General features: G+C 44.4%; 1 protein-coding gene and 1 long non-coding RNA gene across 2 annotated transcripts in view; one reads left to right on the top strand and one right to left on the bottom strand.

The window, feature by feature from the left end:
• The window catches only part of Fbxl5 (F-box and leucine rich repeat protein 5), a 34,082-nt gene extending 22,409 nt beyond the window's left edge, over window positions 1-11,673 (bottom strand). The window contains exons 1-3 of the mRNA XM_048364054.1: window positions 11,491-11,673; window positions 2,123-2,338; window positions 679-774 (exon numbers count right to left, since the gene is read on the bottom strand). Coding sequence (XP_048220011.1) covers window positions 679-774; window positions 2,123-2,338; window positions 11,491-11,574 — 396 coding nt within the window. The 5' untranslated portion in view covers window positions 11,575-11,673. The remainder of the gene's footprint in view (window positions 1-678; window positions 775-2,122; window positions 2,339-11,490) is intronic.
• Window positions 2,542-3,206, top strand: LOC125364465. Its single transcript, XR_007213528.1, has 2 exons — window positions 2,542-2,670; window positions 2,887-3,206. It is a non-coding gene; the product is annotated as an uncharacterized LOC125364465 (long non-coding RNA).
• Window positions 11,674-16,106: the final 4,433 nt, after the last annotated feature.

Here is a 16,106-nt window from a genome sequence, read left to right as displayed (position 1 = left end):
CACTGATAAATTTAACTAATAAAGTCCATTTAGCTAATAAAGTCCCATACTGAAAAAGAATCACTAAAAATTCTTTTAGTTTAACATGTAGAAAATATTAAAAGATTTACAGATCTAAAGATTCTGAAAAGTATTAAGATTACATAAAAAGTTAACAGTGCCATCAACACATGGAAATACATATTTCTTAAGTAAATGAAATTTAATCATTCATTCCGTAGGAGCAACTCTGACACAATGGGAGGCTTCTCTCCAGCAATTCCTCTGCCTCCTTTGGAGGACATAAAACAAAACGGTATTTAAATGTTTTTCTTTTATTGTCAAAGTGAAGTACAGAAGGGTTACAGTTTCATACGTAAGGCAGTGAGTACATTTCTTATCCAACTTGTTACCTCCTCCCTCCTTTTCCCCACCTCCCTCCTCCCACTTTCCATCTCCCCCTCCCCATGAGTTGTACAGTTGTTTACACCAAATGGGTATCTAAAATTTTTATAAGTCGTGGAAGTGGTCCTATGGCTCAAGTGGTAGAGCACTGGCCTTGAGCTGAAGAGCTCAGGGACAGCGACACGGCCCAGAGTTCAAGCCCCACTACCAACAAAAACAAAACAAAACAAAAAAAACCCAAAACCATAAAATTTTTGTAAGTCTAAATATATCATAATGAGGAAAAATTATTACCTCTTCCTCTTCTTTCATGTGAGGAAGAAAATCTCTTGTAAAAGCCTCCAATCTCTCTTTCAGCTGTTTGGCATAATTTAACTGCTCACATTCATTCTAAAAACAAAAACAAAAACAAAATGTATATTATTATGCAAGTTTGGCTTCATTATTTACATTGTACCTGATCCCAGGTCATTTTAGCTTTTAGTTTTAGATCCAAAGTAAAACCTCAGAACAAAATATAAATAGCAAAATGGTATGTGTACTTTTAGTGTAAAAGATGTCTTTTGGGATATGGGTACAGTTTAGTGACAGAGAATTTGCCTAGGACCCTAAATTCAATCCTCAGCACGGGAGGGAAGAAAAATCTAAAAGCAATAAGCTTTGAGCTCTTTTAGTAATGTGACTTTACTCTTTTTTTTAAATGTCTTTTATATAATAACAAAACTGAGATCCCAAGAATCAAGGTTTGAAGCCAGGATAGGCAGAAAAAAATCTCTAAAACTCCATCTACAAAATAACCAGCCAAGCGCAGGATGCTGATAACTCACACCTGTAGTCTCAGTTACTCTCAGACGTTAGAGGATCAAAGTTTGAAGCCAGCCCCAGCAGAAAAGTCCTCAAGACTCTGTCTCCAATTAATGAGCAGAGTATGGGATAAAAGTGTGGCTCAAGTGGTGAGCTGTTGCAGGAATACTAAACAAATGCACAGGAAGGCCCTAAGTTCAAGTCCCAATCAATACCAGCACATAATACACACGAACAGACAAAAAACATCTGATCAAATTCCTCACCACCACCACCTCTTAATATTTTTACTGCCTTGAACTGCCTACAACAAAACTCCTGCAAAAGTCCTGGCCTTGATGTTTCCTCGTAGTAATTTTCAACCACTGACCCTCATCTTGCTCCCCAGCTATAAACTCCTACTTGTTTTAGTTATAGTTGTTAGGTCTTCTCCCTGAGGGCTACATGCAGATGCCCCCACCTCATTAAGTCTCCATCCAGTTACCTGGGTAACCAGCAGACCTGGAGGCAGTTACCTCCCCTTTCCCTGAGGTCACCTCCTAATCCACCTGGCCACACCCCTTGCCCCTGCCCTAGATAAAGCAGGGCTGGGTGGGGGTCTCTCTCTCTCTCTCTCTCCCCTCTCTCCAGCAGTTCGGTAATAAACTTTTCTCTCCTGCCTGAATACCGTGTGGCATTCTCCTTTACCGGCTACCTACTTTAAAAACCTAACAATAGTGAGCATTACTTAGCACTAAGCTGGATCTCTCTTCCTTATTGGAAGCCTTCACTACATCTTGAGAAGTCTTCCTAGCCATCATTAACAAGTGGTGGAATAGTGTTACTTTTCTTTAATAGCATTTACTAGAAACTGCTCACAAGTTTTGCCAATGACACACAGAAGATGGCACAATTTCAACTAGTTACATCTTAGACACCAAGTTTTGCAACTCACCTTCACATTCTTCAGTCCTTTTTCAAAGAGGCTAAGCATCTCAGAAAGTTTATTGTCAGAATGTACATTATAAATGGTCTGGCTGCGTTGCTGAAGCAAGCCAATAATGTATTCATTTTCAATCTGCTCATGCATTTTGAACTCCTTGAAAGTAGCATACAGAGACTGCAGAAGAGCACGGAAATCATTGTTGTTGGAAAAGTTGGTTTTAGAAAGCTGAGAAAAAAAAATGTAAAAAGAAAGGCATAATAAGTAAATGCAAACAATATACCAGTAAGAAACATCCAAATGCATTATTTTTATGCACAGCAAGACATTCCCCTTATACTTGATTATATTAAAGTACAGATAAAGAAAATTCAAAATTTAGCAAGTTATAATATTATAACTAAAAAGTATGCTAGGCCAAGAAAATGTTGGTCTGCATTCTGAAGGACTTGGTGATACAGAAAAATACACATAGGTCACATGTTTTTTTTTAACTAAAATTATTCTGTAGATATAAAAAATACAGGCAGGTAGACCACATACATATGTAAACATTAAGAGTTAAGTACGGGGGCTGGGAATATGGCCTAGTGGCAAGAGTGCTTGCCTCTAATACAGGAAGCCCAGGGTTCGATTCCCCAGCACCACATATATAGAAAATGGCCAGAAGTGGCGCTGTGGCTCAAGTGGCAGAGTGCTAGCCTTGAGTAAAAAGAAGCCAGGGACAGTGCTCAGGCCCTGAGTCCAAGGCCCAGGACTGGCAAAAAAAAAAAAAGAGTTAAGTACAGATAATGTATTTTTTTGTTAAAAATGTCAAAAGTAGTCTATTACAGTTTAAGCTTTAATTATCAAGATGAGACTCATCTGTTCAAGAGTGCAAAATACTGAGCTGTTAGATCATTACTAGACAGTTGAAGGGAGCTGTTTTTAAGGCAATTTATATAAATACCTAACTGCTTATTTAAGAAACTGTTCACATATCTGGCTGGAGACACTGCAGTAGTGCAATGCAGGAGCCTAGAAGCCAAGTCTAGCAGATCATGACTCCAAGTCCACTTGAAAGAATGATACAAGTCAATTCAAAAAACAAAACAAAAACATGGAACTGGGCACTGATAGCTCATGCCTGTAATCCTAGCTACTCAGAAAGCTGAGGTCTGAGGATCACAATTCTAAGCCAGCACAAATAGGAAAAGTCCATGAGACTCTTTGTCTCCAATTAACCAGCCAAAAGCCAGAAGGCGAGGTGTAGCTCACGTGGTAAGAGCTGCAGCCTGGAGTGGACAAAGCCAAGAGAGAGCCAGAGGCAGAAACATACCATTTTCTCCTAATCCTGTACTGAAGAACAAAACTGCCTATTCCAATCTGATGCTAAATTTGTCCTTCGTGTTGAATTACTTCCCAGTATTTTAAAATATATTATTAAAAATCTTGCTTCAGGGCTGGGAATATGGCCTAGTGGTAGAATGTTTGCCTTGCATACATGAAGCCCTGGAGGTTTGATTCCTCAGCACAGAAGCAACGCTGTGGCTCAAGGTAGAGTGCTAGTCTTGGGCACAAAGAGGACAGGGACAGTGCTCAGGCCCTGAGTCCAAGCCCCAGGACTGGCAAAAAAAAAAAAAAGAAAAAAGAAAAAGAAAAAAAGAAAAACAAAAGCCTTGCTTCTAGCTCAAAATAATATTCAAATTCTTCACTACTTACATCAAATCTACCTTTTTCATATAAATTCTAGCTTCAAAATTCATTTTAAAGGGGAAATGATTAGGTTAGGTAGAGAAACGAAATTGAAATGTTAACATCGTAATTCCTAGACTTGCTAAGGCTTGACGCAGTATTCCTGAAATGGAATACAATCTAAGCAGTCTCATAAGCCTTTTCTCAGGAAGAATTTTGGTATGATGACAGAATACTGAAAAGATGACACATAACTTGTAAAGCAAACCTATCTTAGTGGACCTAAAAGAAATAACTAAATACGTTCTACAAGACAGTATGCATTCACAGTAAGAGTCACAGAGAACCAACCCTAGAGTCAAAGACCTAGGACCAGATGGATCCATTGTGGGGCTTATTTAGCTGTGTAACCCTAGGTAAATTATTTTTCTTCCTCAATATCTAAGGTCTTCTTGGTGTTAAGTGGGAGTGGGAATAAAGTATCTATACATATTGAAATGGTTATGAGGCACTTAGGAATTAGCTACCACTATTCTGAAAACTAAGCATTTGATAAATCCATGCACTTGTAATTGTATTCAAATATTTACTGAGCAACTGTGAGCCAGGCACTGTTTCTAGCATTTGAGGTACAGGAGTGAACAAAATGAAGATTGCTGCCTGGGTGGATTTTACAGTCTAGTGAAGAGAAGCCAATGAGCAGGGCTTTACACACTAAATATCCCAACTTTTGCAGAGTATATGCTCTGTAGGAACTACTTAGCTACTGTAGCACAAAAGTAGTCCGATAACAAGCAAGCAGGTAACTGTGCTGTATTTCCATAAAACTTTGTATTTATGAATAATGAAATGTAAACGTTCACTGCAGCTTTGGGGGGGTGAGGGGGAAGTGTCTCTCCTGGGGCTTAAAATCAGGGCCTGGGTACTGTCTCTGTTCAAGGTTTTGGTTCAAGATTAAAGCTCTACCACTTTGAGCCACAATGCCACTTGCAGTTTCTGTGGTTAATTGGAGATGAGTCTTGTGGACTTTTCTGACCAACCTGGCTTCGAAATAAGATCCTCAGATCTGAGCCTCCTGAGTAGCAAGGATTATAGGCGTGAGCCACCAGTGCCAGTCTTTTCATGCAACTTTCACATGTCAAAATATTCTTTTCAATTTTTCTAACTATGTAACAATGAAAAAAATAAGCTTTTTTGCCAGTCTTGGGCCTGAGCTCAGGGCCTGAGCACTGTCCCCGGCTTCTTTTTGCTCAAGGCTAGTACTCTGCCACAGCACCACTTCTGGCTTTTTCTATGTATGTGATGCTGAGGAATCAAACCCGGGGCTTCATGTACACAAGGCAAGCACTCTACCACTAGGCTGTGGGGCACACCTGGAAGTCAACTAGCTGGCCCCGCCTGTTTCAGTCTTGGGGCCATGTGTGGTGGCGCCTAACAACAACACGCAGCTGCTACAAGTGTCTTTGGTGATAACCCGGAAGCGGTTCTGTGGGCTGTGATGCCCCAGCTCTTCCACCCTTGATGGACAGACAGCTCACCCCTCCCCTTCCTGCCGATCTTAGACCTGATTGGCTCCTGTGCCTTATATTAGTGGCACATCCTTCCCCAATAAACGAGATCTTGCACCGACTTGACTCCCAGGCCGTCTGATTGTCCTCCGGTGAGGGAGGGCTGGGTGCGGGCAGCCTGCTGACCCTTCTCCTTTCTTGGCTTATCTGGTCGGGGGGTGCACGCGGGGGAGGGGGCGGCTAAAAGACCCCAACACTAGGCCATATTCCCAGCCCCCAAAATAAACTTTTGAGTCACATAAAAACAATATACAGGGCAGTAAGCTCATGTTATAGATTTCAAGAATCCTAAGTAGACTCCATAAAATGTATTAGTGTCCTATAGCTATAAATGTATGCGATATTTTACTTAATTAAAAAAAAACACTAAAAGTAGTCTTAGCAGAAATAGCACAAGTGCTCAAAGTGTAATGCTCTCACATGAATTAAGGAAAATAACATACAAACTGGCCACAAAAATGTTGATGTCAGAGAGTCGATCAAGAACAGTGGTTAAAAGCATTCTGGAGCAAGATGGTGACAAAGGTATTCAAATACTGTATATAAAGTTAAAGAAAAAAAATATCTGGTCACTAACAATTTCAAGGACACATTGGGGCAGATAATAAAATACCTAGTCTTTGAGGTGTTTTAAATATTGTTTTTTAAAGCAGTATCAAAACACAGGTACTATCACGGCTCCATGCTATAGATTAAATCTAGTGGAGCTCAGCGAAACCATTCATCCTATTCACAGAACTGCCAAGTAGGCAACAAAATGGAGTCCCAGATTCCAACACCAATGCTCTTCCACACAACTTAAGTTGTCAAAACCATGAAGCTCTCTTCCCAAATCCAAGACAGCAAATGTTCGCAAAGAATACTTGCTCTGAATCAAGAGTTGACTACAGGTGCATTTTTGCCTCCCCCCCACGAGATAAAGGGTCAGGTCTAGAGACTGTCAGCACGGGGAAAGTGCTACTGACACCTAGAGGGTTAAAGCTAGGAATGCAGCTAAAGCATCCAACAATGCAGAGGACAGCCTGCACAACAAAGAATCATGGGGCCTAAAATACACAGAGTGGTTTTCAAGCACTGTTTTCCATGACCTAGTCAGTACCACGAATGGATAAAATACAGTGCAATCCACATATACACCTCACACCTGAAACAGATTTCAACAAACCTATCTCTCCCTAACTAGTGATATACTCTAACATTTACTTTTCCATCCACAAAATCCGTGTATGTCTCATGACATTTTAAAAGATGTCCTGGTGAAATATAAAAGTTACTGTTGATCCACATGGCAACGTAGTCTAGTTTCTTGCAAATTCAACAAGGAACCTATGTGGAACAGGATACACAAAATCAGCAAAGAAATTAACAACCAGTAACACGTATCTTCAGTATTTTGAAATAATTTACTACTGTCTCACGCAAAATAAAAATATACAACCTAAAATATAAAACTTGGCTTCAAACTAATTCTCAAGTGTTGTCATTTTAAGCCAGTATGTTCAAAAGTAGGAATGAAAATACATAACAAACATTACTACCATAAAAAGTTGTTACTTTTCTGTCCTTCTGGCCAGACAAATGCTTTCATTTAATCAAGGAAGACTTGCCCTCAATGAATAAGCTTGTAATAGCTGGTCAAATTTACTTTACAGATGGACAAGAGTGATGACCATAGATGAAGTAAATTTCATAAAATTATATGGTTAGCAGTAAGCAACCAGGGAAGAAGGAGGGGAGCAGTACTTCAGGAGGAGAAAAAAAAAAAAAGGCTAAGATTAAAATTCAGACTCTACTAATTACTAGTTGAATGTATTGGGTAAGTTTTTAACCACTAAGACTGTACTCTTAAATGAGAGATAATACTTGTCTTACAAGGCTTTTGTAAGGATTAGAACTAATATCAAGCATGTAGTAAGAACTTACTATATTTCTCTTTCTGTTTTTGGCCCTTCCCGAGGCTTGAGCTCAGGGCCTGGGCTCGGTCCCTTAACTCCTATTGCTCAAAGCTAGTACTCTACCACTTGAGCCACAGCACCACTTCCCTCATTTTCTGTGATTTAATTGGAGCTAAGAGTCTAACAGACTTTCCTTCTCAGGCTGGCTTTGAACCGCAATCCTCAGATCTCTGCCTCCTGAGTCGCAGCTACTAGTAGTAGCTAGTAGTAGTAGATACCGGCACCCGGTTTCCTATTTCTCAATTCAATATTCTCTTCACGAAACCAGTCTCCCAAATACCAGTCAGTAAGTCCTGACAGGCATGCAGAAGAATGAGAAAAACAGGGAAGCTCATATTAATAAATGAATGAATAAAACTCACTCATTCAACATTTAAAAAATAAACTATTCAAATTATTCTGAGTTTATTTCCTAGTGTTTGGGTCATAAAATTATTTTTTTAATAAAAATAACAAAGTACATGGCACTTTCAACATCCTTACCTAAAAAAAAAACAACATAGGGATACCCAAAGGCCTAATTAACTTATGTGTAAGTCTGGAGATGTCCATCGTAGCCACATCCTTCCACTGGCCAACTAATTGTCCTCAGAAATCGGTTCAAAGAGCATTTTAATAATGTCACATGCAGTTCACCATAGACTCATCCCCCCTTGGCTCCCACTATGTCCTATCAGTATGTTATTAGTATGTAATATAACAGAGATGTAATATGATAGAGATGTTATAATAGATGTTATTAATATGAACTCCTTAGGAACAGGGACCGCACCTCACACTGCCGCCACACACGACTGACAGAACACACCACTGCACAGCTGACTAAGAGAAACTCCACACTCATCAGCACCAAAGGCCAACAGAGTTTAATTTTCAGGATTAAAAGAAAATTAGAACTGAGAGTAAAATGGGGGGGAAAAGGACATTATTCGGTGAAATGTTTCACTAAAATCATCCTATGTGTAGTCAGTGAAATACCCAAAATAGATGTATCAGACAGTTATCAAAGAAATCAGAAAGTACTATAATTTCACACAAAGAAAAGTCAAGTCTTGAGCAACTGTCTAAACCTATACTAACTCCTTACACAGCCCTCGGCCTTTCGAATCTACAAGTCCCCAACTAGAGAACAGAAATATCCCTTGCCCCCTACCTCAAACAACTTCTGATAACAAAGGTGAAAAAAAAATTTCAGTAAGTCCTTTTTATAAAAGAGAAAACTCTGAACAAAATATTAAATTTGGTGTTAAACAATATGTAACATGGCTTCCAACTTCAGAATTGTTCTAAATAAATGAGACCTAAGCACAGAAAGTCTGACACTAATAAATAAGAGGATGTGTCTATACTATACTGTACTTTAGAAACTCAATATTGGAAATAAAACTGATTTCTTCATTGCTATTAGCACTCAGAGTCAAAGTTTAAAACATAGAGAAATAATGTACTAGTGTGACTACAAAAACAAATTCTCATTTTGATAGTTTTGTTGTAGGCTACTTAGATTGAGCTATACAAACAAAGGACAGTGATTATAAAATCTGAAACTTTTTCCTTTAAGACCACTCAGCCACCACAAAACACTTACAGTCCCTCTCTTGCTTACAAAGCATATCCCAAGAGGGATTTCCATTGGATCCTCCCAACAAGAAATGAGACAAAATTCAACGCAGTTTTTTCCTTTGCTAAATTACTGAGGTCACAGTTCAGAAAACTATAGACTTTTAATCTTTAAAGCACACAATAATCTCATTAACTATACATAGCTTGAAATTAGTGACAAGTTCTTGCAGTGCTAGGGAAAATTGGCGATAATTCTGACTTACATCTATGTGAAACTGGAAATGTTATATTAGACTAGTCAAAATGAACTACTGGAACGAACCTTATTTGACTCAGATATGTCTTTAAAAAGGCAACTGCATTTTCTAGATGTCTTCAAGTGTTCTCAATCACAGAAAAATAATAACTGCTTTCTTCAGAAATTTAAATAAGGCTGCAAGGTCAAAGTTGTGATTTTTTTTTATTTTGAAAAGGCACAATTATGCAGAAATTTAAAACCTCCCAAGAAATCCTAGAACTCTCCTAAAACCCTCCAGGGAACATGTACATATATATACACCACCCCCGCCCCCACTAATGTCAGAGGGATCTGTGGAATGCCTCTCCCCAATGTAACTGGGGAAAAAAATCCTTGAATTCTACTAGTCCTCACTAACTTCTCCTTGCTGATTTTGAATAAAGTAAAACAAAACCTCTCCAATTTTTTTTCTTTCCTGATATCAGAGGATACTGTTTCACAGAACGAAATTCAAAAGTCAGGGGAGATAAAAGGATTGCAATACAGCTAACTGGAAAAGACGGAGGGCTCATCAGCTTATCCACGCCTTAAGCTTCTCCCGGGTTTCTCTCCCTCGACTACACAGAGAACTCACCTTGAGAGCTCAAAACTGGATTTGATGTCTAGGTTTCATCTTAGAAGATCCTAATTTTAGGGGGAATTTGGACACCAAGGTATTTAAATCGTCGTGGGAGGCGATTTCGAATAAACAATCAAGTCGGGGGCCAACATCTTAAACAGTCCCGGTGTTTAAAAAGTACACATACAATTTACTTTGCTTACTTTGCTTAATCTTCAAAATGGAAGGAGGGGAAAAAATGGTAACGGGAGTAGGGGTGGTGAGATCTGAAACTTCAAACTTCCTGAGTCTTGAGCACTGACTATTAGGAATCTTTCACTCATCTTTCTGGACTGTAAGCCACAGTCTGGTCGCCGCCGGTCACCACGATGCTTAATGATACTCTGTAATGTAGGTTCTGAGATGTTAAGTTGATTTCCAGTTTAAGTGCCATCCATTTGGTTCACTGCCCCAAGTTTTAGGGCTACCCCCAATGACTTTCTCAAGGTAAACTGACACACGGGGAGGAATTTCAGTATCCTTCTAGATGCATGAGCACATGGCCCTAAACCTGACACAAAAGTGCTTGTTTTCAGCTTGTGCCGCACCAATTAAGAATCCAGAAAGGTTCCCAAACCATCATGCCAACTCTGCCCCCGGGGCCCCTCCCTCTACAGGCAAGAATTCCGACAGAGAAGAGCTAGCTGTGTTTCAGCAGAATCACATGGAGGAGGGGAAAGGTGGGGGGGTGGCGGTAAAAGTTACCCGGAAAGCCAGGCGGGGAGCGGGTGGCTCGCGCCCGGTCATCCCAGCTGGCTACTCAGGAGGCTGAGATCCCGAGGATCGCTGTTCGAAGCCAGCCCAGACAGGAATCCTAATCCAGACTCTTCATCTCCAAGGAACCACCGCGAAGCCGGAAGTGGGGCTGCGGACAGCGCTCAGGCCCTGGCGTTCAAGCCCCTGATACCCACAAATACCCCCTCACACCCACACCCACCCCACCCCACCCCACACCCCCACACCCCTCAAAAAAGTTGCCAGGGCAAAGATCTTGAAATGACGAACCTCTAGTTCCCAAGTCTGGTTCTCCTCTGCCCCGCCCCAACACCCCCCCCCCAAAAAAACCCTCATCAACCCAGCCAAGAGCTCCGAGGTCAAAAGGGGGGGGGGGGGGCGAGAAGCGGCCGCCGGAGCCACGATCCCCAAATCCCCCCCACCCCCCCTCCCAGACCCCGCAGGGTGGGCAAATGCGGGTGGCGCGGACACTGCAGGAGCGGCCGGGCGGCGGGCGGCCGGCGGCCGGGCGGGCGGACGCGGAGGGGGCGCGCGCCCCGGGCGGCCGGGCCCCGGGATCCCCGCAGGCCCGCGGTGCCCCGGGCGGGCGCACGGCGGCGGAGGCCGGCGCGGAGCGCGGGGCCCGGCGCGCCCCTCCCCTCGTCCCCTCGCTTCCCCCCCCCTCCCCGCCCCACTCCCCGGTCCTGCGCGCCGGACCCCGCGGGAGGACGCGGCCAGCCGGGCTTGGGGGCCGCCCCGCGCGCCCCGAAGGCACGTCCCCGGCCGCGGGAACGCGGGGTCCCCGGGCTCGCCGGACCCTCCCTCGGAGACGCTCGGGGCGCTGACAGGCGCGCCGGAGGCCGTTCCCGCGGCGGAGGCGGCCCCCGAGGGGGGGCCGCGCAGGCCAGGCCGCCCCAGGGACCGACCCGCGCCCCCCCCCCCCCGCGCCACCCCGGGCTGGAGAACCTCCCCCACTCCCCCCCACCCCCGGCCCTCCGCGGTCCCGTTACCTTGTCGCAGTAGCGCCCCACGAGCTGCTTCATCCGCCAGTGCGGGGCGGTGAAGACGTCCACTTCTTCGGGGAAGGGCGCCATCGCCGCAGCAGCGTCTGCCTCCGCAGCCGCGGCCGCCGCCTCTCCATAGACACCCTCGCCGCGGGGCAGAGGCGGCGCGCCCCCCTGCGCATGCGCCCGCCCCGTCGACGCGCGCGCCCGGGGCGGCGGGGACGCGGGCGCGCGCGGGCCGCCGCCATGCGCTGCCGGCGGCCCACGTGACGCGCGCGGAGGCTCGGCACGCACACGCACGCACGCACGCACGCACACACGCTCCCCGGGGCCTCTCGGAGCGCGCGGGAAGCAGCCGCGCCTCCCGCCCTGGTCTCAGGTCACGGCTCGTCGGCGGAGCGCGGCCCACCAGGCCTGCGAGCCCACGTAGCCCGGGGTCACCCGGGGTCACCCGGGGTCAGGACCTGGGCACGCCGGGCCTGGTGGCCTCCACCCACACACACACACGGGCCTGGGGGCCTCAGGGTGCGACCCGGGCCGCCCCGCGCCCCCTGCGCCTCCAGGGCCGACCTCAGGATCATGCCCTCGCTGGGCTGCAGCCCAGCAGCTGGGGTGCTCCGAGCTAGGGGCTCCGAGCCGTGCGCCCCCCGCCCCCCCAGAGTCCGGGCACGGATCTCAGGTGTGGGACTGGAGAGATGGCGTGGACACCGTCCTGGGAAGGGATGGACGCGGTCCTGGAGATGGGGGTGGAGGTGGTGGGGACGAGGTCCTGGGCCTCCAGGGGAAGGGGGGGAGGGCTGAGGCCATGCAGTGGGGGAAATGCCCCCTCGAGCTCTGGAACTCCCACCCCTCGGGGCAGATGCGCCTGGGGTGGGATGGGGGGGAAGGGCAGGGCCTTGCTTGGCACACATGGAGCCGGTTTAAGCTAACACTTGAGAAAGAAAGGGACTGGAAACGGCTTCAGAGAAAGGTCTAGGCCGCCCCGGAGACCTCCCACCCAGCCTTGCACCCTGCTGGATGGAGGGCTGGTGGATGGGGGGAAGAAAGAGGCCAAGGTGAGAGGGAGCCTGGATGTCGTCCGTCCCTTCCCCCCCACCTCTCGTGCGAGGGCCCAGATGTGCCCCGTGGGTGTCCATCGCGATTTCCCCAAAGCCTGGGAGTCCACCAATGGTGGGGTAGAAGGAGCTGAGAAAGACCCCACACCAAAAGTCCATCCACACGCTCTCACTCCTCTCCGCAGCTGTGTAGTCGGAGGAGGAGTCATCCTAGGCGTTGACTTTTGGACGCTATTTCAAGGAATTTGTACAGGATGCCACGGTGAAAAAAATAAAAGCGATCTTGAAAAGGGCCTGTGGGTTATTTTGACCTTTGAGAGAAGTAGTTAGCATTATGTCCATATGCTGAGAGTTATATAACAAAATCATCTGAGAGAATTATATGGAATTTTAGCCAAGAGAGAGAAGACATTGATCAACGTAGCATCGCCATGGTGAATCCCCACAACTATAGCAGGTAGGGATTGCTAAGAGGGCCAAGTTTGTCAATGGAATCACCTCTGAAGATTTCTGCTGGTGTCACAGCAGACAAATCCCAATAGACCATCTAACTACTGACTACAGCCATAGGAACTAGATCCAATGTGAACGGTGGTGAAAAACTGGTATTGTGTCTGAGAGGATTGTGTTTTTCTTCCTACTCATTCTAAAAAACTATAAACTTTTTTACCAGTCCTGGGCCTTGAACTCAGGGCCTGAGCACTGTCCCTGGCTTCTTTTTGCTCAAGGCTAGCACTCTAGCACTTGAGCCACAGCGCCACTTCTGGCTTTTTCTATATATGTGATGCTGAGGAATGGAACCCAGGGCTTCATGTTTACGAGGCAAGCACTCTACCACTAGGCCATATTCCCAGCCCCCCAACAAACATTTAAAAAAGAAAATACATCTCTGACAAACTAAAAATACAATAACACTAGGCTTCTTCCTCTATTTAAAAAAAAATCCAATTCTGGTTTCAATAGATAATCAGGGTAAAGTCTAAGGTATTACTCTGCTAATTTTGAGAATATTGCATGTCACTTCCCCCATAGAGGACTGATTGTTTAAAAAAAAAAAAGAAGAATTGGGGGGGGGGTGGCTGAGATTGTAGCTCAGTGCTACCTACAACTATAAGCAAAGTGCTTGCCTAGAAAGTGCATCATCCTAGGTTTGATCCCCAGTACCAAAAAAGAAAAGACAAAAATACAGTTTAAAAAAAGGAAAGAATGTTGCAATTATGAAATACTTGGCATCATATTCCTAACTCAGTACAGAGTTCACATCAATGTTGGTCAAAACAGCCAACCATCAACTCCTACAGCAAGCTAAGCTGATTGGTGGCAAAGCTTTTAATAGAAATAATACCATTAGCCAGGCACTGGTGGCTCACACCTGTAATCCTAACTACTCAAGATGCTGAGATCTGAGGATTGTGGTTCAAAGCCGGCCTGGGTAGGAAAGTCTGTGAGACTCTATCTCCAGTTAACCCCCAGAAAACCAGAAGTAGCAGTATGTCTCAAAGTGGTAAAGCACTAGCCTTGAGAAAAAGAGCTTAGGGTTAGTGCCTGGGCCTTGAGTTCAGGCCCCAGAACCAACCAAAAAGAAAAGAAAACAAAAGGAAAGATAGAATTATTGAAAGAAAAGGTAGCTAGTGAAAATATATTGCTTTTCATTTTAAGTATCCTTTATATGCAAACAGATCTCTTAATGAAATTTGTGTGTATAGATACACATATACATCTGTCTAGTTTTCCCCAAATCCTTACTCTGTAATGGGCCATGGTTCCACGTTGGTTTTTCCTATGCAGTTACAGGCAGGTTGTTTTGTTTATTGGTTTACTAGGGCTGCCCTAACAAAATACCATGTTGGGTGACTTAGACATCAGAATTTATCTTTTCATAAATGTGGAGGCCAGAAAGTCCAACATTAAGGATCTTCTAAAGCTGCCTCTCCCTTCGGCTTGCAGGTGGCCAGCTTGTCATGCTATCCTTGTATGAGCTTTTCTCTAAATGCACAAAGTAGCTCTGTCTTGATCTCCTATTCCTAGAAAGATACCTTCAGATTGGTGCTGACAATGCCAGCCACCTCATTTTAAACAAAATCATTCCTTTAAAGGGCCTATCTCTAAATGCAGCCACACCCCAAATACTAGGAACTAAGACTTAAAACACAAACTAGTCCCTAATGCTACAGAAAGAAAGGGTATTTCTTTCCAAAGCCATAGTAAATTGTTTCTTAAAATGACAAAAAACAACAATAAATATCCCATCAATAAGATTCTGGATATTAGATAAATTATAGAACATTCATTTGATTAAAAATATGCCTCTGCTAAAAGCAGAAGATTGCTATCTGTTCATATGGAATAAAACCAATATTTATATTACTTTTTTAATGTTAAATATGCTTTCATTAGTGGGATAAAACATTTCAAGAAGCCAAATGCATGTCTGTAATCCTAGCTACTCAGGAGGCTGAAATCTCAGTGAGGATCACAATTCAAAGTCAGCCCGAGCAAAATGTCCTTGAGAGTCCTATCTCCAATTAACCACCAGAAACCCAAAAATGGCTCAAGTGGTACAACACTAGCCTTGAGCACAAAAGAGACTGTACCCAGATGATGAGTTCAAGCCTCAGGACCGGCACAAAACAAAACAAAAAGAACCTTGTAAACTAGAGTTCTAGGATAGAAAGTAGCTGCTTAATGCCTTTTTAAATATATGTAGTTTTAATATTTTCCCTTATATCAACATGGTAGTGATGGCTATCTTTTGGTGATGGTACTGTTTCATTTGGAAGAGGAATTACATTTCCTCCTCAATTTTAACAAATATTTTCTCAAAACTAAATAGTTGGAAAACAAAATTGGAATTTCTTTGATCAACAGTGGCCACCCTTAGTGCGCAATGCCAGAGCCATGTCCAGTTTCTGTGGGAGAGCCATTCTCCCTCACGGACACGTGGAAAACCTTCCCATGCCTGTGCCTAGAGGACTTTGGCTCCATCTTCTGCACTGTCCTGACATTGAAGTTCCAGCTTTCCACACAACACACAAAAGCCATTCCAGTGAGTCCTACCTGGACATTGCTGCTCACCCTGCCACCAAACTCCGCACCACTTCCTGCATGGCATATACAAAAGACAGCCTGGGCTGCACAGCCAACCAAAGGAGTTCCATGTTCCTTTTATTAGATAGTTGCCAAAGTTGGGGACCTGACTCATCTTGGGCATTTTCTTGCTCAGTAGTTCTTTTGTGCCTACAATGCTTCTGTGTCCATTTTCACAATCGTAAGTTGGCATGTACATCTCCCTTTGTAAAAAAAAAAAAAAAAAAAAAAAAAAAAAAACTTGACCTTGGACCTGTGACACCATTGGAGCTGGTGAAACTTTTAAGAGATGGAGTGGAAGGACTTCCAGTCACTGCAGGTTTATCCTCGAAGGGGATTGGGATGCCAGGCCCTTCTTGTATGTCCCAGCCATGAAGTGAACCCTTTTGCCCACCCCCCACCAACTGCCACCATGAAGTGCTCCATTACCACAGACCCAAACGCAGCAGAGCCAACCAATGGGTCATGGAGTGAAACCTC

This window comes from Perognathus longimembris, chromosome 16, assembly GCF_023159225.1.
Source record: "Perognathus longimembris pacificus isolate PPM17 chromosome 16, ASM2315922v1, whole genome shotgun sequence".
Lineage (NCBI taxonomy): Eukaryota > Metazoa > Chordata > Mammalia > Rodentia > Heteromyidae > Perognathus > Perognathus longimembris.
Note: the sequence above shows the minus strand (reverse complement) of the source record. Positions and strands in the feature narration are given on the sequence as shown.